The 22,563-nt window shown below is 36.0% G+C and overlaps 1 protein-coding gene across 6 annotated transcripts in view; it reads right to left on the minus strand.

The window, feature by feature from the left end:
* Positions 1–3,338: 3,338 nt before the first annotated feature.
* LOC149148809 (protein DETOXIFICATION 35-like) overlaps positions 3,339–22,563 on the minus strand; it is a 44,013-nt gene continuing 24,788 nt past the window's right edge. The window contains exons 1-9 of one of the 6 annotated variants that reach the window (XR_016262237.1): positions 9,536–9,847; positions 6,516–7,054; positions 6,319–6,405; positions 5,333–5,389; positions 4,797–5,035; positions 4,358–4,476; positions 4,023–4,116; positions 3,782–3,905; positions 3,339–3,702 (exon numbers count right to left, since the gene is read on the minus strand). Coding sequence is in view for 5 of the 6 variants with exons in the window: in XM_089438075.1 (XP_089294201.1) it covers positions 3,828–3,905; positions 4,023–4,109; positions 4,358–4,476; positions 4,797–5,035; positions 5,333–5,389; positions 6,319–6,405; positions 6,516–7,054; positions 9,536–9,832 (1,503 nt within the window). In the remaining variant the exon portion in view is untranslated. Of the gene's footprint in view, positions 3,906–4,022; positions 4,117–4,357; positions 4,477–4,796; positions 5,036–5,332; positions 5,390–6,318; positions 6,406–6,515; positions 7,055–9,535; positions 9,848–22,563 lie in introns of those variants that run through there. The other 5 variants (XM_089438075.1, XM_089438074.1, XM_089438077.1 and 2 more) reach the window with 5 other exon arrangements.

Below are 22,563 nucleotides of genomic sequence, written 5' to 3' on the forward strand. Positions count from 1 at the left end.
TACAAGCGAAATTTCGGGCAAATAAAGAACGGCACGTGGTATTGAGAGGGGAGTGCCCGATTCCACTAAGCGGTTGACATGTAGCGACTAGGGGAGAGAGAAAAACTGCTTGTATCAGGCGGGTAACTCTCATGCAACTAATGCACCCGCAATCGCTATAAACCATCGGATTTTGAGGTGATGATCAACGGTGGAGATTAAAAGGCACTTTTCGGGTGGGTAACTGTCGCGCAAGTGATATGTGATATGCAATTAAAAAGCAAACCCGACGATATATATATATATATATATATATATATATATATATATATATATATATATATATATAGATATATATATACATACATACATACATCCATACATATGGGTTTATAATACTTGAGGTCCGGCTCAAGAGAATACGAAAAAGGATATATGTGAATACGGAAAAGAATATATGGTTCTTTAATGCGAAAGGGTATATATACCATACTCAGAGTAGGAGGAAATCCAAGTCATTACAACACCTTCGACGAATGTATTAAATGATAAATGAACGAAAGCTCTCCTTCGGCTTCAATGCACCATTCGACGCAACAACAATGAATGATATTTCTTAGGGTTTTGACAGAGATGTCAGCCTGCAAAAGATGCAAAACAAATGCAAAACAGAATAAGAGTTAAAAATTAAAAAGGAAGCCAAAAAATGACACCTACTATGATACCATGTCAGACCGGAGGTAACTCCTCAAATCAAAACTCATATTATTTATTCAGGTTGTTCATTATTATATACAAGAGGGAGTGACTGTTCGGTTCATCTCTCGATGACTCTCTATCCTCTCTATTATTTATTTACATTAATTACAATTGTACACCTAATCCCTCTTATTAAGTGTCAACAGTACATAAAAAATAAATTAAAGTGCCAAAAACTATGCTCTAAAAAACATGTGTGTTCTGCATCGCCCCTTTTCAAATCGAGTCACTTTTTTGCTATCTCTAAGAAACGGATAATAGTATCAATTCTCGTTTCAAAGTTTACATTATTTTTCTTTGCCTAGCTGCCCCAAAACTTGCCCAAACATTAGGTATTTTGAAGTTTTCACCTTTACCAAGGACTATAACCTACCGAGATCGATAGGCTACTTCGTCTTTTAAGCAATTAATTTCTGGGGAATATTACAAACTAGATGTATGTTGTGCACTAATTTCATCAAATTAATAGTGTGCATTGATTTTAGTGTAAGCACAAAAAAATTATTGTTTCAATGTTACATTTTTTTCAACCATAAATAAAATACTTCAATTTTCGTCTTAAATAAAATGTTCACTTACTTGAAATGTTTGCTTCTTGAAACAGTAAGCTATTGTAATTGACTACATTTTTATTATTCTTATTCTTCATCGTTCAACATTGTTAGTCACTTTGCATTCAAACGAGGCAATAGAAAACAACTACCATTTAAACTTACTTTATGTTTAAGACTCCATAAGTCACAATGATTGACTTTCGAGAAGGTTGTTATTAATATTGGAGAGGAACATAGACAAGGTATGATGTTTACTATAATAGCTCAAGTTAAAGATTTGATTGGGTTAGGATTTCAACTGCCCTTTTTCTATGATTGATGTGAAAAGATGGAAAAACTAACATGTGTGACAATAAGCACAGAAGAAGAAAATAGTTTGAAATTGATCACAATAAAGACTATTTATAACTAACTACATTCTCATTATTCACATTTTCTATTATTAAATGTTATTACGTTGTCACTTTGCATTCGAAATTTATTTCATCATTTCTTTTCATTCAAGTTATTAGCAGTCTCTATCAACTCAACAAATTGAGGTAACTAATCAAATTTAAAACTAAAATTGTAATATCTATATTTGATATATTTAGCATATTTAAAATGATCAGAGTAATTAAAAGTTTAACAGATTGTGTGTGACCACACATCATAAAAACCAGTCTAGATTTGTCTTAACTTTGGATCTATCAAGCGCCGAGAGATATCAAATCACTCGAGGTGCAAACGTTTCCTCAAATTTTACATTCAAAAAAAAAATTGCACCTCAAAAGATTCATCCCTCTTAGTACTTAATAGATTTGGAATTAAGATAGATCTAAATTCGTAAATAATTTAAGTAATTAATAATTTTTCTAAATAATGAATCCATACAAATGGAGAGAATTTTTTAGATAAAAGAGAAATAACCTGTTAATGAAGTTTAATTAACCCAGCGTTCCCAACGTTTCAGACTTCCATGTGAATTCATCTTCAGGGGATACGCTAATAGTTTAAGATAAGATTAATGATGTATTGTAGAGCTAAAATTATGTATGTCTATAGAAATGATCAATAAGAAAAAAATTAGTCGGCCAAGTTCATTTGATATTTGGGGAAAAAATTATAATTTATATTTATTTATTTGTTTATTAGATGATTTAATTTAGAATTAATTGATTTTACTATGAAATTAGGGTTTTATTAGTTATTAAAGTTGTCTTTGAAAAATGAATTTTTATTAATGTTTTATTTATTCACTTGACTTATTTAATATATTAAATTTTAATTTTGATGTTTGACTTATTTAATTTATTTAATGATAATGATGATAATGATGATGATGATGGTTAACGTCCACTGAGACCAAACTTCGGTCTATTGGACCTAAAGAAATGAATTATTTAGCTTGATTTAAGATTTTATTCCTATACTCAAAAAGCTTGGAGAGAAACCTCCCAACCTCACTTTAATTTTGACAACATAAAATGCTAAAAAAGTCAGTATTGCAACAAAGATTTTGAAACTGATATCTAATATAGTTGTAAGCGGGGCATTATAATTTTAATGGATTTAAATATATAATTTTAAATTATTTTAAAATCGTTAGTATCTAAATAGAATGTAAATTAATAAGCTTTAATTATTTTGAATGGTTTATACATGAATTATGTTTATTTAATTTGTTATTATTATTATTATTTATAAAGTTAAATAAACAACTTTTAAGATTGTTTCTCTAAGTTTTTTATTAAATTTTTATTTAATATTATATTTAACTTGTAATCTTTTTTATTAATATAAAATTAAAACGTGAAAATATGAAATTTGATTAATATTCTATTTTATTTACTTGGCTTATTTAAAATGATAATTCTTAATTTAATTTTTTAATATAACTAATTTAGTAGGTTGATTCTTCATTACCATCTTTTACTTTTATTTTAATGGATTTCATATAAAATCCATTAAGATTTTCCATATGTATATAATAACTATGAAAATAAATGAAAAACATGTAGTTTGTAATACTTTTAAAAAAAATTGGTAATTAAGAATCCATACAACTGAGAAAAAATCTATCTCCTCATTTATCTTAGAATTCCTGAAACAATTTGATATGTTGTACTCGCACCTGAAGCTGGTTTTATCTGCCCCCAGCTTTCAGAGTACCCGTGAATGAACATTTACTTGACCAATCTCCCAAATTTTAGTGAAATTTGGGCCAGACAATCAAAAGATAGAAATACTTGTGAATAAACATCAACTAAACTAAGATTGCACTTTGAAAGTGATACTTTGTGAATAAACATCGCCCAGACATTTTAAAAGGGAACTATTTTGCCTTCCACTCCAATCTTCAACCATGCCAAATATTATTAACTCTCTTGAAACTTGATGGTTCATTGTTCCTCTTACTGCCGTTTGTTGCCTGCTACTCATGTGGAAGAGAGTTAGAATGGAAGCTAATGTGACGAATAATTGGTTGTTGCTAAAGCATTATTACTTACTTCTATGCAACAGTCAATATATTAACGTCAGCATTATGCTCCGATTTTAAATCAACTGAGCTGTGTTGAGGGCCTCGACTACACTACCACCCCATAACTTGATACGATTCTCGGCAGCAGAGGCCTGCATTTCCATGGAGATCAAGAACTGAAGTGTTCAACATATAAACAAATACAAAATAAATACAACTATTCCATAAGTTCATCTCCAGCTTTCATAAGATCATTTCATAGTTCATACCTCTTTGTTCCAGTTTGTGAAATATACAATCAATAACAAAATCAAGGTCTGCAAAGCAGTTCCACCAAGCATCCCACTCCAAATGCCCTGCTCCCTTATTTCAACCTCATTTCAACATCAAATTGACACAAAAAGTTAGATGGCTGAACAAATTTTTGCTTTCATTGACGGCAATGCTTACAAGAAGATCAATTTTTAAAGCTTGGAATAGAGAGACCAGAGAAGGCCTACTAGTCTTGCCTTCTACTCCGATAATGGTTGCAATGCTAAAATCAGTGTGTTGGAATCATAACGAACAAAGCATAAAAAACAAAACATGGGAATGCCTAGTGCACCTTTACTCCTAAGTCAAACTTGTAGCCCAAAAGTAGACCAAGAGGTACACCAAAAACGTAATAGCATCCTAAGTTTATGTAGGCTATCAAACCTTGCCACCCTCCACCAACAGCCACACCTGATAACATTTCCAAGAGAAAAACATGAGTATCTTGAAAACATTACACCTTGAAACCAATAGGGTTGACCGATAATTGTTTGGTTTGACTTTAAATCACTAATCTACTTTATTTGAGCGTTATGAGAGGAGTGCTCTGGATCGGAGGGACCATTATGATTGAAAAAAAGTGATGATTGAAAATTTATAACCAGAGGTGAAAACCTTCCAAGCAAGTAGATGGTAATAAGTATGGAATTATGTTGGAGATATGAGCATTGCTAACTCAAATCAAAATCAAATATAAGAGGATTGAATGCAAGTCATATACAAAATATTACCTGATAGAACTGGCTGTACACTATTTAGAAGCATTGTTACTGCAAGAAAGATTGCTAATTTAGACACTGCTGCCATGACCACCTCGCTGTCAGTAAATAGTACGGCAAATTTGTTCTTCACGAGAAGAACTATAACCATGCAAATAATGCCAATCAATAGTGATTGTGCAACCACAACCATAACAGAGAATTTTGTAGCTCTTGGATGGCCAGCACCTAGTTCATTGGAAACTCTCACGCTGCAGAATGTGTTGAATAGAGTAAACTGAAAATTGAAGTTTGAAAGAGAGAAAAGCAGGATACAACATCGAAATTACAGACAAAAGTAAACCATTTGTTAGCAATGGGCTTCCAAGACATGGGAAAAGCCATCATTTCTTTGTGGCTTAGAACGTTCTGTTGTCCCATCTACATAAGGTCTGACATGCCATATTTGAACGTGTAGGGATGTTGTTTCAGACAAAAACAGGAAAAATAATTGTAAAATGATATTATTGAAATAAAGAGGGTATGTGGAACTAAAACAGCTAGCTTACCTGATGGCAGCATTAATTCCAATGAAAATCATGGCTTCCCATCCATTCAAATTCATGCTGAAAGAAGATTAGTTAGAAATACTTAAAAGTAGTATTCACATTCAAATTCGTTATAACTTATTCCAATGAAAATCGTGGCTTTCCATCTATTCAAATTCATGCTGAAAGAAGAATGGTTATAACTTATTCCAATGAAAATCATGGCTTTCCATCTATTCAAATTCATGCTTAAAAATTCTCAAAAGGGGAAATCACATTCAAATTCATGCTGAAAGAAAGAATGGTTAGAAATACTTCAAAAGGAAAATCACATTGAAATTCATGCTGAAAGAACCAATGGTTTTTCCAATGCAAATCATGGCTTCCCTTCCATTCAAATCCATGCTGAAAGAAGAATGGCTAGAAATACTTAAAAGGGGTATCACATCCAAATTCATGCTCAATGAAGAATGGTTATAAATACTTCAAAGGTGAAACAACGGTCAAACTTGAGAACAATAACTTCAAACTATAACAAGGTTACCAGAGAGAATCCTATATCATTTGAAAAAAGGTGCTAAAGAACCCATACATGTCCTATGGCTTAGCTTCTGTTGAGACACAAAGGTTAGACTAATTTGCTTCTGGTGGCTATATGCACTTCCCACTGTTTTGTTCTATATCTATTGTTGCAGGGTAATTCCTTAGCTTAGGGAGATCTTCCTCTTCTAGAGTGGCTCTATAAGGGAAGAAAATGTGCATATTCCTCAAAGCCATGCCAGAACCTGGGCCAATAAAGAAGTGCAGGTAGTGTATTTGAATGTCGAGCCTTACTAACTCAACACCTAATGACCTCGGGCATTTTGCAGCTCTTTTCCAAAAACTCTGTCTGGTGGATTAAGTTCTATAAAGAAACCCTAAAAGCTCATTAGTCAAACGTCTTTGTGCCTCAAGAGAAAGCAAACCCCACCAGTGCAGACATAGGAAGCAGTGGACACACTGCTTACCAAATGGAGATTGAGTCCACTGCGATTTCTGCATTCTTTAGGTGGCCGGTCAAAACAATTAGTGTCATGAAATACCAGACCTCCAAGCTGAAATGATCATCAAACCACCCATATGTCAGAAAAGAAGAAGGAATGAGAGAATGTGAGTAAATACTGAATTTTAAGCCCAATGTAACTAATTAAATCCTGTTACTAACCATAGCATAACTGCAGAAGCCAAGGAGAGCCGAATAAATGCCCACAGCTCATAGAAAGCCAGAACAGACAGTCCAGTCCAAGCACCAGGACACCAACGAACTGCATAAACCAGCTGGCATATAACCAGTGTCCACCAGCTTATGTTCAGTGACACAGCTGCTCCAACCAATTCCCATTTCAGTTTGGATATGCATAGCCAGGTAAGGAAAACGTGAACTATCAACCCAATTACAGAAATCCAAGCCATGGCCATGACTTTGCTCTGGGACTGAAGAAACTTCTGAACTGGAAAATTAATGGCAAAAGAAAAAAGTAGTGGAAGTGTCCAAATGGTAAATTGTCCAGCGAGATCAGAAATATCATCAGCCTGCCCCACCAGCTTCAAAATCGGCGCAGAGAAAATGTAAATTGGACTCAATAATATCGCAGTTACAGTCAAAATTATCCAGGATCGTTGCATAAACACTCCAAGCATGTGAATTTGACCTGCCCCAAAGGCTTGGCCGCAAAGTGTCTCCAATGCACTCCCCATTCCGAGCTACAAAAGTGGAAAGCAAATATCCCATGTTCAGAGACATTACAAGTTGAAGTAAAGCTCTAAACATTTATGATTTTCTGCTTAAAAGTCACAATATTTCAAGCATCATCCATTCCTTTGACTAGAAACTCCATTGTTTAATTGAAAAGCAGGGAGTAGAAGCTCAACTGGAATCTCTTTCAAACTGTACAGATATTACATGATTTCTTGACCACTATTGAGAATTATGTGTTGCCACAACATTGTCTTGTTGATTATTTCCAACTCCACTAAGTTCATGAAATTCCTACCATGAAATTGCCACACATAAGTTATTGAACTGCATTCTGAAAAACTTCCCTTTCATAAGGAAAAATATATATTTTGCTTTCCTAGGATTCGTAATATGTACAAGTACTGCTCTACGAAATCCTAAGATTACTTGAAAGACAAACATGAGAACCTCCAAAATAAATTTACTCAGTTCATCTAGCACAAAAACCTTGAATGTTATCGATTTTAGATAACTGAAGCCAAATTGTCTCAGAGTTTAGCATTAATTTAGCATTAATCAAATGTCATAAGATTTTTCTTAAACGGGTGGAGACATAAGAGCATAGGATATTGAGAAAACAGAAACCAGAATAGAGCCACTCGCTATTGGATAGATCTGGAAACCACTCACTGAAATTAAGAAGGCATTCTTCAGCTAGTCCCTCATCCTAAGGACATGGTTCTTGGGATATATTAGCCGATAGAGGAGTTTCTTAACTTGTCTTCTAGGGATATGTGTTTGTATAGTTTTGATAACTTCTAGGGATATTTTTCTTTTTCTTTAGTTGGCAATTCATTATCTAGGCTAGATTTCTCATGGGTTTTGACTAGTCTACCGACATACCCTTCGATAATCACATGACATGCGTACCTAGAGGTTGTTTCCACTTAGTCAAACCCTGGAACCTTTAGTGGATATTTTGGTGTGAACCTTTGTTCTTGAACTTGGAACTTACTAGAGGCACACCAGTTTCCACTTGGTCAAGCCCTAGAACCTTTAGTGGATATTTTGGTGTGAACCTTTGTTCTTGAACTTGGAACTTACTAGAGGCACACCAGTCCATGTATCCCAGATGGGGCGAGGGTATCAACCGATCTCATGGTTGTGCCCTTTAGGATTTTATTGAATAAACTCTTATATTGCAAGTGTTAGTTGCTATGATGTCTTTTTTTTCATTTTTAATAAAATGTTTAATATGTGTATGTTAACAGTTAAAGGAAACATAAAAATGTGCATTTAGTACTGAAAATTATATTTGTATGTTGAATTGTGAAATTCCCTTGTGATTAAGCAAAGATTCAAAGGAGCTTTAGATAAACAACCCATAAGGGGTAGTATTTGTTAATTTTTTGCAAATGATGTAGCCAGCTAAATGGTCTTAAGAATTGGGAAAAACTCCATGATTAATGGTGGTTGGGGAAGAGGATTCCTAAGATGGGTGACCTTCTAGGAAGTTGCAATGACTAGGTGCAAGTATTGAACTATAGGTTCTAATTTGTTTTTGGGTGACGATCGATGAAAGACACTTCAATATCCATTCTAGATGGAGTCCAAGATCTCTCCATTATGTACAATGCTCTACATCTAAGCTATATGTGTACCTCAATTACTATTTGCAAGACATGTACTCTAAAAACAAACAAAATACTCTACTCTATATGGAATCCTAAACCACTATATAACAAAGCTATATACCTATTCATTCCTTAGAGTTCTGCGTCTAAAAATGTAGCTTTCTATTTCCAAGAAAGATTGAATCTAAGATCTCCCTCATCAAATATGAAAAACTACTTTATAGAAAATCTATATGCTCATTCAATTCTTCATAGTCTCCAAAATACCTAAGATCTAAAATCTCTCCTATTAAAAATATAATAATTTACAACTAAATTATATACCTAATCATTCTTTAAAACTAAACTATATACCTAATCATTCTTTAAAATTTCAAATAGATAAAATTTTATCTCACACAGTTTTTAATATATAATATATATTATAAATACTAAATATTATGCTCTATTGCAATTTAATTACGAAATAAGATATATATATATATATGGGGGGCAAGTGATATTACAAAAACATTTCTGTCCAATTAAGACTCCTCTTTGGAATACAATAAAGTCACTTTGTTTCTATATTATGGAAGCAATTTTTTTATCATTACCCTTTCTTAGAAAAAATTAGGTTACAGTATAAAAACGTAAAACAAATATTTAAGAAAATATTTTAATGTAATTAATAATAAAAAGGCGTCTTAATTAACCTACACTAATTTGCTAGCAGTCCTGAGCCTTTTTCCATTTCATTTATGATAGTTATAGCGATAGGTATTTTGTATCATGACGGTTTTTAATAGAAAACAAATATATAGTTTGAGAATACTGTGGCATACCTCACAATCTGAAAACACAAATCAAATAGATTTTGATTGCAGTACTCACCATAAACCCGAAGCTGAATACTAGTATCACATTGATTCCTATGGATACCGCAGCCAATTGAAGGCTACTCAGATGGCCTGTAAAGATGAGTGTAACGGACCCAATTGCATATTGGCAAATTGTGGTGATGATAGCAGGCCCTGCGATAGCCCACAGCTTTTTGGATTCAATCCAACTCTCCCTTGCAAACTGTGGGAATGTTGTAATGGGAGGTAAGTCGCTACTTCTCGCATTTACTTGTTGCTCGGGCTCCTCTTCTTCGGTCGCGAGCAATGGGGAGCACGGAGAGTCCGCCATATTTGTCACACCGCTTCCATATGCTTCTTACCCGTACGTGCATATATATATATATATACGAATCTTCTTTTCAGATAGTCGCCAAAAATTGCATGTAACTTTTACAGCTCTCGTTAGTACCTGAGGGCGGGCGATATTCGAGTGGACAAACAAAGCCAGGCGAAGCTGTCATGAACCGAGACCAGGGGACCATGAAAGCGCAAAACTAGGCTGTCAAAAAGATTCTCCACTGACACAGGTTTATCCCATAGACGTTACGTTTTTGGAGGTCTGAGCGCCCCGTGGATCAAATCATTTTTAGTCAGAATCACATTAATTTTCAATGAGTCATCTAAGGAGGCGGAGGAGGAATTCCCTGCACCGTTATAAGTGGTTAGAATTTCGGCAAAAAAAATTTAAATATTTTTATACAGACAGTGTTTGAATTGTGTTTTTGATGGTGGAAAGTGATTCAGTACCATCAAAAACTCTAAAGCACTTAAAACTATGAAATTTGACAACTTTTACTTGGATTCACAAAAATTCCCGCTAAATTTTTTCAAAATATCACTGGAATTTCCATAACTTTCAATACAAAAAAGCATAACAGTTAGACTCTCATTTTGAATTCAAATCATAATTTTTATGATTTTAATTTTTTTATACTTAAAATTCAATATGTTTTTATATTGTAAATTATATATAGATATAGATATAGATATTTTTATTATTGAGGTTTTTATTTTATTTTCAGTCTGATTTTTTTGAGGATTTTTTTGTTTTGTAAGTTGGTAGGATTACATGTTCATCATGTCCACTATATCACACCTACATCTTCATCATGTCCAATATATCAAACCCATCAAGTGGGGAATTGAAGACTAACTGCACATCAAAAAGTGCCTTAACAAAACATACAATAAATTTGAGGATTTGAACTTGAAAAAATATTTGAATTTATTAAAAAATTAGATAACTTACCTTAATATCACTTTGGAAACATAGAAATTAGGTGAACAAGATAATACTTTTTTGTATAATTATTTGAATTTAATAAATTCATTAACCCAAAAACATAGAAATTAGGCACTTAGTATAATACTCCATTGCACAATCATCTGAGCTTAGATCATTTCACTAACATATATTTACAAGTGAAATGTTAAATTGCAGGGGATAACATTTAAAGTATATAATTTACATGATTTTGTTGGAGGTAATAAACTCAAATGTTAAATTGCAAGGGATAACATTTAAACTATATAATTTACATGATTTTGTTGGAGGTAATAAACTCAATAAAAATTACAAAAGATAATGTTTTTTTGTTGGTGTTATCTTGACTTAAATGTTTTGAGATCTTAAAATACATTTTACATTACTTTTATTTAGAAAATTGGTTATAAAAAAACATATTTAATTATTCAAAATATAAAAATATTTAACTATAGAATTTTACCCTTTTACAAATTACTAATAACCTAAATATTATAATTTTTTACTGAAATATTTTTTTTTAATATTTTTAATCTCATTAAAAAAAATGTATAACGTAAAAGTTCATACTATTTTATCAAAGTCTTAAACGATTATTAAAATAAATGTTTTAAATATAAAAATGATTATTAAAAAGAGAAAAACTTAAAATATTTTAAATGGTAAGTCTCTTTATATTTTAATTTTACTCGTGACCTATTATATATCTAGGAATCCAATTTTATTAATTGTAATTAAAATTTATATTATATGTATTTTATTTTTTATAATTAATTTTTTTATGGTATTTGAAATAAAAATAAAAATAAAAATAATTTTAATATATTATTATGTATGAAAATTTAGAATAAGATTGTGCAGAGAATTTTCCTTTTTTCCCAAAATTTGATTTACGGTGAGGATTGAATTTTTTTAATTTTGTCTAATATTTAAGGTGAACATTCTAAAAACATGAAAATTGAAGATAAATAGAATATCCATCTAAAATATTGGACGAAATTAAAAATCCTGCGCACAATTTTATTCGAAAATTTCACTCATTATAAATAAGTGTAAAAATATATTCTCCGAATTAATTTAATTAAAAATATAATTGTTTATTTTCTCATTTTGATAATTAAATAAGAAACAAAGGTCTCGGCCTGGAGTATGCCGTAAAACTGCTTCTGCTTGGCTAAGAGCTCGTCTTCCTCGGACGTAAGGAAACAGGTTAACGGCCCAAGACCCAGAGGCATCTGGCAGGAGTGAAAGCCTGCTCCCTTACAAACCACCAGCGGGTTATTACAGGTGGCGTGGTTTTCCTTGATGACAGTGATGAGTCAAACCGACATTCGCGGATAGCAGCGAGAGATGGCTGTCCTCACTGTTGGTTTGACACCTGAGTTTGATAGGTTTTGCCACCTTCGGAAAAAAAAAAAATAAGAAACAAAGGTGATTAAAAAAAGAGATGCTCTTATCTTGTATCGGGGAGATATATATGACATTGACATATAACCCGATGTCTTTGAAAAGGTAAACTTTTCGTTGATATTATTTTTTAATGTGATTTCATGTTTTGAAAAGGTTAATTTTTTTGTTAATATTATTTTTAATGTGATTTCAGAGTCGAGATGAATAATGATAAAATATTATTTTTTATGAGAGATTTTTCAACGTAAATCACATAATATTTCATTTGTCGATGCGTTTCGAATCAACCATTGTGGTTCATCCTCACGACAAGTTGAAATCACATAATATTTCATTTGTCGATGCGTTTCGAATCAACCATTATGGTTAATCCTCAAGACAATTTGAAGAATCAGATAAAGCATTGTGTGTTAAATAGTCCAAGCATAACCTCCAACGGCTATAATTCTTGACCAGGCAACGGCTATATTGACTAACGGCTAAATACGACTGGGGGACAGTGAGACAACCAAAGGCATAAAATAAGTTAATTTCATAGCTAGTTAGTTATATTATTATTAAATTAAAATTCAAAGGGACATCTGAATTTTCTTAGGGGTTTTAAATATACATATAAATATTAAATTAATTTTAAATTATTATTAAGTTGATAGTTAGTTATAAAAAGTATTAACTATTTAATAAAAATATATAAATATAAATATTAGAATAAGACAAGTTTTAGAAAAAATAAGATTTTAAATATTCAAATTTAATTAATTGTTTATCTAATTGTTAAATTAACCTACCAAGGTGATATCAATGTCATAAGTCAAGTGTTAGATGAAGGACAGGATAGATGAAAGCTAGTCTACAATCTTTGAAAATGGTCCCAAAGAGTATTGGTAGGTACGTGGGAGTCTATTAAAATGAATGGATGTTAGCTGAAGGACTATATAAAAGCTAGTCTACAATCATTGAATATGATCCCAAGAGTATTGGTAGGTAGGTGGGAGTAAATTAGAATGAATGGATGTCAGATGAAGGACTGGACAAATAAAAGCTAGTCTACAATCATTGAATATGGTCCCAAAGAATAATGGTAGGTAGGTAGGTGGGAGTATATTAGTATGAATGGATGTTAGATGACGGACTCAGATAGATAAAAGCTTGTCTACAATCATTGAATATGGTCCTAAAGTAAGTGCATTGCTAAATGGGTGGTTTGGTTTCCATTTCATGAAGGAAAAGGATGCAGAGAACATTAGATCTATACCCTGGGTGAAGGGAAGAGGTTTCTTAGTTCTACAGAAATAGACAATAAGTTTGTTAGTTTGACAACGATTTAGTCAGTTAGGTATAGACAGTTGTTTGTAACGAATAAGTGTGTAACGATTAATCAATTATGTAACTATAAAACTATCGTTTGCCCATGAAATGTATAGCAGTGAAACTCATTGTGAAATAAAAACAGTCCGATCCAAATTTCAGTTGAACATTCGATTTCTTGTCTTGTTGTTCTCTGTTTCTTTCCTTCATCTGTACAGCAATTGGTATCAGAGCCAGCCAGCAGAGCTAGCCAGCGGAGCCAGCCGGCAGAACCAGCCAGTAGAAGTGAGCGGTTTGTTGCCTGAAGATATCAGAGCCTGTCTGCCAGGAGCAGAAGCGAAAGTTTGCCCAGGATCAGAGCCCGTAACTCTGCCTAGGAGCCGTCGAAGATAAAGACGCTGCCCTCGAAGAAAAAGACATTGCGTTTTTTTTTAAACGAACAAGTCTGAAAGAGCCGAGTCTGGCAAAAGTGAAGAGTCTGGCAGAAATCTGCGTGCAGATTGCCGCTTATTAAAAAAGGGCAGAAAACTGCGTAAGGAGGAGCCGAGTTTGGCAGAAATCTGCGTAAGGAGGAGCCGTTGAAGAACCGGCCAGAAGCTTGGAAGCTGCCAGCGTGTTTCTACGCTGCCATCTGCGTGAAAGAACTGCACATTGCATGCCTGAGGGTGGACACTCATCTCTGCATCCAGAAGCTTGGAAGCGTGAAGAAGGAGGAGGCGTGTTTGCTGCCACAGTTGCAGCCAGAAGTGCTGCCAGATCTGCGCATGCAAGAGTGACTTGCCTGTGTGCAACCCCATCAAGCTGCTGCTGCCTGTTGAACCCGGGTATTTATTAAAATTTCCAGAACGGTTTTTTATTTTCAGCAGATTTTTTGTTTTGAAACAAAACAACAGATTGAAATATTGAAATCAGATCAAGTTTTTTTTAAAAAAGTGGTGGTTTTTTATACAAGTTGGAGGAAAAGAAAGGGTTCAGGAAGGGTTTTATTGTGTGTTTAAATCACCAGAGGCTAAGATTATTTTTTTTTAATAAGCAAAAACCCTAGAAAGACTGAAACCCTAGGAAGGAGGAAAAATGGCCAAGATGTCAAATGCAAGATTCGAGGTGGAGAAATTCACCGGAAAGAGCAATTTTGCTCTTTGGAAACTGAAGGTTAAGGATCTGCTTGTGCAACAAGGGTTGCACAAGGCATTGGATGGGGTTACTAAGAAACCTACAACCATGACTACTTCAGACTGGGAGGACTTGGATGCCCGAGCTCTCAGTACCATCCGGTTATGTCTAGCGGATGAAGTTCTCTTCAACATCGTTGAAGAGACTACGGCGTCAGGTTTGTGGGAAAAACTTGAAAACCTTTATATGACAAAATCATTAACCAACATAATTTATCTGAAACGACAGTTATACAGTCTTCGAATGAAATAAGGTTCAAGCGTTGCAGAACATTTGAATGTTTTTAATACACTAATTTGTCAATTAACAGATATGGAAGTCAAAATACAGGAAGAAGATAAAGCCATAACCTTGCTGTGTTCTCTGCCTGAATCATGGGATCACTTCGTAACCTCAATCAGCTTCAGCTCTGCTGATTCTTTGAAGTTTGAATCAGTCGTGGGAACTCTTCTGTCTGAAGAAGTACGAAGGAAATCCAGCACAGATACAAATTCAGTTTATTATTTCTTGGTCTTCTCCCTTTTTCTTGCTATTCTTCCTACAATCTCTGCCATTATTTCAGCGTTTGGGTCATATGAGCGAGAAAGGTCTTCACATACTGATGAAACGTAAATCTCTTCCCGGTCTGAAATCCTTGAATTTAGATTTTTGTAAACATTGTGTGTATGGGAAACAGTGTAAACAGAGATTTAAAGTTGGCAATCATAATAGTAAAGATGTTTTAGACTACATTCATTCTGATCTGTGGGGGCCTTCCCCTGTTATGTCATATGGAGGTGCATTGTATTTTTTAACGTTCATTGATGATTACTCTCGTAGAGTTTGGGTCTATATGCTAAAAAGGAAAGCTGATGTATTCAATGTCTTTAAACAATTTAAAGTAATGGTAGAGAAAAGAACAGGCAAATCTATTAAATGTCTAAGAACTGACAATGGTGGTGAGTTCACTTCTGTTGAGTTTGAACAATACTGTAAGGATGAGGGCATTGTTAGACACAAAACTGTTGTTTATACTCCTCAGCAAAATGGTGTTGCTGAGCGTATGAATCGAACTCTTATGGAAAGAGCTAGAAGCATGATCAACAATGCTAACTTGCAAAAGGAGTTGTGGGCAGAAGCAGTATCTACTGCTTGTTATTTAGTTAACAGATCACCTTCAGTAGCAATTGATTGTAAAATTCCTGAAGAAGTTTGGACAAGTCAGTCTTGTGACTATTCTCATTTGAGGATATTTGGTTGTGATGCTTATTCTCTTATTCCGAAAAATCAGCGTTCAAAATTAGATCCAAAGTCAAAATGTTATGTCTTTGTTGGGTATGACTATGCAGTGAAAGGATATAGGTTGTGGGATCCTACATTGCGGAAGATAGTCATTAGTAGAGATGTAACATTTGATGAATCCTCTTTGTTAAAATCAAATGTTGAAAGAATTGAACAGGAACAGGTATCGCCGAGTCAACAAGTTTAGTTGGAGGCTAGATCTTTCGATGACAGTCGAAAGGAAGGAGAGACTTCTGGAGACAAAGGTGTTGAAGACACAAAGGAAGCCGTTGAAGCTTATGAACCAGTGCAAGTTTCTGAACCAGTTCAGCAACCAGTCGCTCTGAGAAGGTCTACAAGGGAAAGGAAAACTCCCAAAAGGTATGAAGATTCTGCTTCATCTGTTGCTTTGGTTACTGAAGATGAGGAACCTTCTTGTTATCAGGAAGCAGTAGATGATATAGATAGCGAGAAATGGAAAATGGCTATGGAAGAAGAAATGGACTCCTTAGCCAAGAACAATACCTGGGATCTTGTAGAGCTTCCTGAAGGGAGAAGTGTTGTTGGATGTAAATGGGTCTTCAAGCTGAAACGGAAGGTTGATGGTAGTATTGAAAGGTATAAGGCGCGACTGGTAGCGAAAGGGTATTCTCAAGTTGAAGGTATAGACTTTCATGAGATTTTTTCTCCAGTTGTAAAACTTGTTTCTATACGTACTGTGTTGGCACTAACTGCGTTGCTTAATCTTGAGTTAGAACAGTTAGATGTTAAAACAGCTTTTCTACATGGTGATTTGAACGAAGAGATATATATGGAACAACCAGAAGGTTTTGTACGAGGTCGCAGCAGAAGATTAGTTTGCAAGCTCAGGAAATCATTGTATGGTCTGAGGCAGTCTCCCAGACAATGGTACAAGAAGTTTGATTCCTTCATGGTGAGCCAGAACTTTATAAGAAGTGAGTATGATCATTGTGTGTACTTCAAAAGTTTCAATGGCATATTCATTATCTTAGCTTTGTATGTTGACGATATGCTTATTGCAAGCAAAAGCATGGAAGAGATCAACAGGTTAAAGGCTCAACTCTCTAGGGCGTTTGATATGAAGGATCTTGGAGCAGCAAAACATATCTTGGGCATGGAGATACACAGAGACAGGAAAAATGGTAAGCTTTGGTTATCACAGCAGAAGTATGTGGAGAAGGTACTTGAAAAGTTCTCTATGAATAATGTGAAACCTGTTAATGTTCCCCTAGCTTCCCATTTTAAGCTTTCTTCGGTTTTGAGTCCTAGAGCTGATGAAGAAAAGCAGTATATGTCTCATGTACCATATGCAAATGCTGTAGGCAACTTAATGTATGCGATGGTATTTACAAGACCTGACATTTCACATGCAGTTGGAGTTGTCAGCAGGTTCATGGCAAATCCAGGTAAAAAACATTGGCAAGCAGTGAAATGGGTGCTTCGATATCTAAGAGGCACAAGAGATCATTGCATCGTCTTTAATGGTAGTGAAGGATCAGTCTGCGGATATGTAGATGCTGACTATGCAGGTGATTTGGACAAAAGACGATCTACTACAGGTTACGCCTTTACTCTTGCAGGTGGAGCAATTAGTTGGATGTCAAAGCTTCAAGACACGGTTGCATTGTCCACTACCGAAGCTGAATATATAGCTGCTTCAGATGCCAGTAAAGAAGCAATCTGGTTAAAGGGTTTGCTCGATGAGATTGGAAGGACGCAAGAGAAAGTGAATGTACTTTGTGATAGTGAAAGCGCTATTCACTTGGCTACAAACCCTGCCTATCATAGCAGAACCAAGCACATTGATGTAAGGTATCATTTTCTGAGACATGTGATCGATGGCGGAAAAGTAGCTCTTAAAAAGGTCCATACACGAGAAAATTGTGCAGACATATTCACAAAGCCAGTTACAATAGAGAAGCTGCGGTGGTGTTTAGCTTCTCTTGGCTTGCAGGAAAGATGATGAATGGGAAAATTGTTGTCAAGGTGGAGTTTGTTAGTTTGACAACGATTTAGTCAGTTAGGTATAGACAGTTGTTTGTAATGAATAAGTGTGTAACGATTAATCAGTTATGTAACTATAAAACTATCGTTTGCCCATGAAATGTATAGCAGTGAAACTCATTGTGAAATAAAAACAATCCGATCCAAATTTCAGTTGAGCATTCGATTTCTTGTCTTGCTGTTCTCTGTTTCTTTCCTTCATCTGTACAGCAAAGTTTTGAAACTGTCAAAGAGGTGCAAAAAAATAAATTCATTTGAGCTAAGTTCACAATATTACCTCTGAAATTATGGTCAAAAAACCTATCATGAAGATTGCCAATAAAATAGGCAAATTTCACTACATAGCTGAGAGGTGCAATGGACTCCTAGACAAAAGAGTGGCTTGGGTGTTGATTGAAGCGGATTATACCAGGGGGCTTCCTAAGGCCCTAGACATCTACTAGGTCATTTTCTCAACCCGGCAACAAATAGACCACTGTGGAATACCATTTAGATTCTTGGGATGTCATAAGTTAAGTCACTTAATTGTTGAATGTTCATCAAGACTCGGAGGCGAGAGAAACCTAAGGAGGAATCGGGACACTTGAGTAACATGACACCTTCCTATGCAATGAAAATCCATCAGGACGTCGAGGCTATTTCCGAAAAGAGCTTGCAGGCACTTGAGGACGTCCCTGTCAAAGATTCAACACACCGCCCTCTTATGGGAACACAGACTGAACTGGGAAGCGAGGACTATAGGTTTGAGTGTGGTGAGTATACTCCTCCACACAAAGATCCGATTAAAGGAAAAACCTGCGGCATCAGAACTCTTGCTGGGAATGAACCAAAAAATAAAGGGAAAGCACCATTTTTACATGTGGATCAGAGACATCCAACATCCTCCGCTGCTCGTATATGCGATGAGAAAGAATACATATCGACACCTTCTTCGGAGGATCATGAATTGGAAAATATGGTGGGCATAAGTGAGATTGGTTTAGAACCTCTCACCATCAAAAGATCTTTCTTCAATGACGGCATAGGACTTCAAGGAGATGGGAGGCAAAAGTGTGGTGCCTCAAACAAAAGGAAGGGTGTTAAATACAAGGAAATTGTAAATTGCATTGACAAGAGTCGAGATCTCAACGAGCGTTTTGCGGAATCTGTGGAAGTTTCCCTCTACCCCCAATTGACCCGGGATCCCATGTTGATCAAGAGGGCTCATGCGGAATTGTGCGGTATGTGCTACCAGTGCCAGAGGCAACACAGGAAGTTTGATCGTTGTGTGGAACCCCAAACCCTTCTCCCTCAAAGCGTACAAATCATATGTTGGCATAATCCTATCAAACTTTTAAAAGGAATCACTACAATGAGACCGAATTTGTAACATATATGCTCAATACGCCAATAGAAATCAATTCTGTAAAAGGTGGAGGCTAGCGGAATTCTATATCTTCACTTTTTAATCATCAGGGGAGACCTCAACTTCACCTGGAATCCTGAGGAGATTTGGGGAAAGAAATGCAATGTGGACCCTCTGTCAGACTACTTTAGTATGTTATTCAGCCAACAATTGTTTCTGGACATTGTGCCTTGGCCAATTAGCCCAATCTGGATAAATGGTCGTTTTAGGGATGAATATATAGCCAAGCAATTGGATCGCTTTCTTGTCCACTCATCGCTGTGCTCTAGGTTGATTTCCCCTAAATCCTGGACTTCTTTCCTTGGCTATCCAGACTATGATGCTATCCTTTTGGATTGGAATGGAGAATCAGTGCCAAAGGCTCCACCTTTTAAGTTTAATCATATGTGGCTTCTTGAAAGAGACTTTCAGGATCTAGTACATACGTCTAGGATGAAGCCACTGGAGCGGCGGAGCCTGGACCGTGTCAAAAGATGGAACTGATGACCACCAAATAGAGTAGGCTGAAAGTGGCAGTGAAAGAATGGGTTAGTAAAAGGAGAAGGTAGTTAACTAGGGAACTCTCTGAAATTGAAAGGCAGATTGATACCTCGTTGGACCCTACACTGGCTGGAACGTTCCCTGAAACAAGCCAGAGTATCCTAACTGATCTTTTGAGCAGGAAGCAACAAATTCTCAAATGCCAGGAGGAGGAATGGAGGATAAAAAGCAGGAAATCTTGGGTCCAAGGTGAGGATAGGAACACTAAGTACTTCCGCATGGCTGCCTCCATGAGAAAATGCAAAAACTCAATATGGCACATTTGGGATCAAAATGGAGGAATTCACACATCTGTGGAGGATATGTAGGAGCCTATAATATATTTTTCCAACCTATACAAGGCACAAGAGACACAAGAAATTGTAATACAAATGGACCTAGTCAACTTGTTCCCTGCATGGTGGAAGCAGGTGACGTTGATCGTCTGGATGAACCTATTACTACAACAGAATTGAGAGGGGTACTCAACGAGCTTGCTAAGGACAAAAGTTTGGGGCCTGATGGTTAGCCAGTGGAACTACTCCAATCCTTTTTTGAGCTGATGGGTTCTGATCTTGCTGCGATGGTGGAGGAGTCTAGATAGCAGGGGCACATCTCACGTGTTGTTAATGCTTCCTTCATCACTCTTATCCCTAAAACTTCTAAACCTAACATGTTTGTTGAGTTCAGACCAATATGATTGTGTAATGTTGCGTATAAAATTATTTCCAAAATCATAGTTAACCACATCAAGCTGTTGTTATCTGAACATGTTATGTTGGAGCAATTGGCTTTCTTGTAGGCAGAAGAATACAAGATGCGGTCGACATTACACAAGAGTGCATACATTCCATCAAGTCCAAAAAATTGAAAGCTTGCTGGATGAAAATTGGTCTCATCAAAGCTTTTGATAAGGTGGATTGGGAGTTCCTACGGCTGATCCTCCACAAAATTGGACAGCATAGAAGGCACATCGACTAGATCATGGCTTGTGTCACCACGGCCAACATTGCACTGCTGATCAACCGGATCCCTACAGATTTCTTCCGCGTTAGCAGAAGGTTGTGCCAGGGATGTGCACTTTCCCCACTACTCTTCATATTAGTGATGGATGCTCTGAGCAGGGCAATTCGAGTAGCAAATGATGCTGTCAGATTCTTGGGCTCCAAGGTCACGACTAACAGCAGGTTGTCCCACTTAATATTCTTGGATGACTTCCTTGCCCTAGGGGAGACCAAACTCTCAGAATGGCAAGTATTTTTCCAGATTTTGGAAAACTTTGGTAAAGCTTATGGCCTTCACATGAATAAGATCAAATCTGAGCTTGGTGTCAGCTGCTTGTAGGATGCAAAAGCCAAGCAAATTGTGGATCTATTTAGGGTTAATATCAGACCAGTGGATGGTGGATTCAAATACCCGGGGTTTCATTTAAAACCCAACAATTATAAACTGGGTGACTAGAATTGGATAATAGAGAAATATGCAAGGAAACTTCTAACGTGGGAAAACAAATGGCTCTCACCCAGTGGAAGAGTAGTTATGGATATGGCTATTCTACAGGGTATATCAGTATATTGGATGCACATATTTCACCTTCCCATGGCCATCATACACCGCGTTAACTCTATTATCGGCCATCATACACCGCATTAACTCTATTATCGATGATTTTATTTGGGCTGGTGCTGGGCATAAACCAAAAATCCACTTGTCCTCCCTGCCTTCCATTTGCAGACCTGTCGAGAGCGGCGGATGGGGTATCAAGGAGATTGGGCCACACAAATGAATTGCCACAGGTGTTTGTGGGCACACAAGCCCTTTGATAATGTTTTCCCGATTGGGTACTTTGATGGAGCCTCAGATAGAGGGATGTGTGGCTGTGGAGCTCTGCTTATGCTTTGTCCTTCGCGATCCTACTGTTTTTTCTGGTTTGCTGGTCTGGTCTCCAATACCCGTGAAAAGTCCTGACCCTTTGGGGATTCTTAGATGTGCCCTGTGGCTTGTTGTGGACTAGTTTGTGATAGCAGGGATCTCTAAAGTCACCATCATCTGGATCAATGGAGTGCACTCTCTCACTGTGTCGTCACTTTCAAACTGGATCCTGCAAATCCAAGCAATGAAGGAGGCTTTCCAATCGATATCTGGATCAATGGAGTGCACTCTCTCACTGTGTCGTCACTTTCAAACTGGATCCTGCAAATCCAAGCAATGAAGGAGGCTTTCCAATCGATATCTTTCTGCCACATCTACAGTGAGCAAAACTCATAGGTGGATCTGTTATCTAAGCGGAGATCACTGTGCATAATGGACCAATCAAATTCGAATGTGTTGAGCAGAGAGCCATTATTAACAAGGGTTCCTTTGTTATTTTACGAAACACCCTTTCTGGAAACTTCCTCTGTTTTTGTTGATCTCTGCTCTACTTTTGTTTGATCTCTGCTATGTTTTTTTTAATTGTGCTGAGGATTTTGCTGCCCAGCTTGACTGCCTCCTGGTAGGCTTTTGCTCTCTGCTTTTTTGACCTAATCGCTGGGCTAGACAATGTAATTGAACACATTTACTCAAGTCCTCAGGTGACTGCCCAATTTGGCCAACATCCAGTTGTAAATTACGCGGTGGAATCAAATGAAAGTACCGTAATACATGCCCTGTATGG

The sequence above is a fragment of the Pinus tabuliformis genome, chromosome 9, assembly GCF_031772625.1.
Source record: "Pinus tabuliformis cultivar Carrire ecotype Pingquan chromosome 9, CPIR1, whole genome shotgun sequence".
NCBI lineage: Eukaryota > Viridiplantae > Streptophyta > Pinopsida > Pinales > Pinaceae > Pinus > Pinus tabuliformis.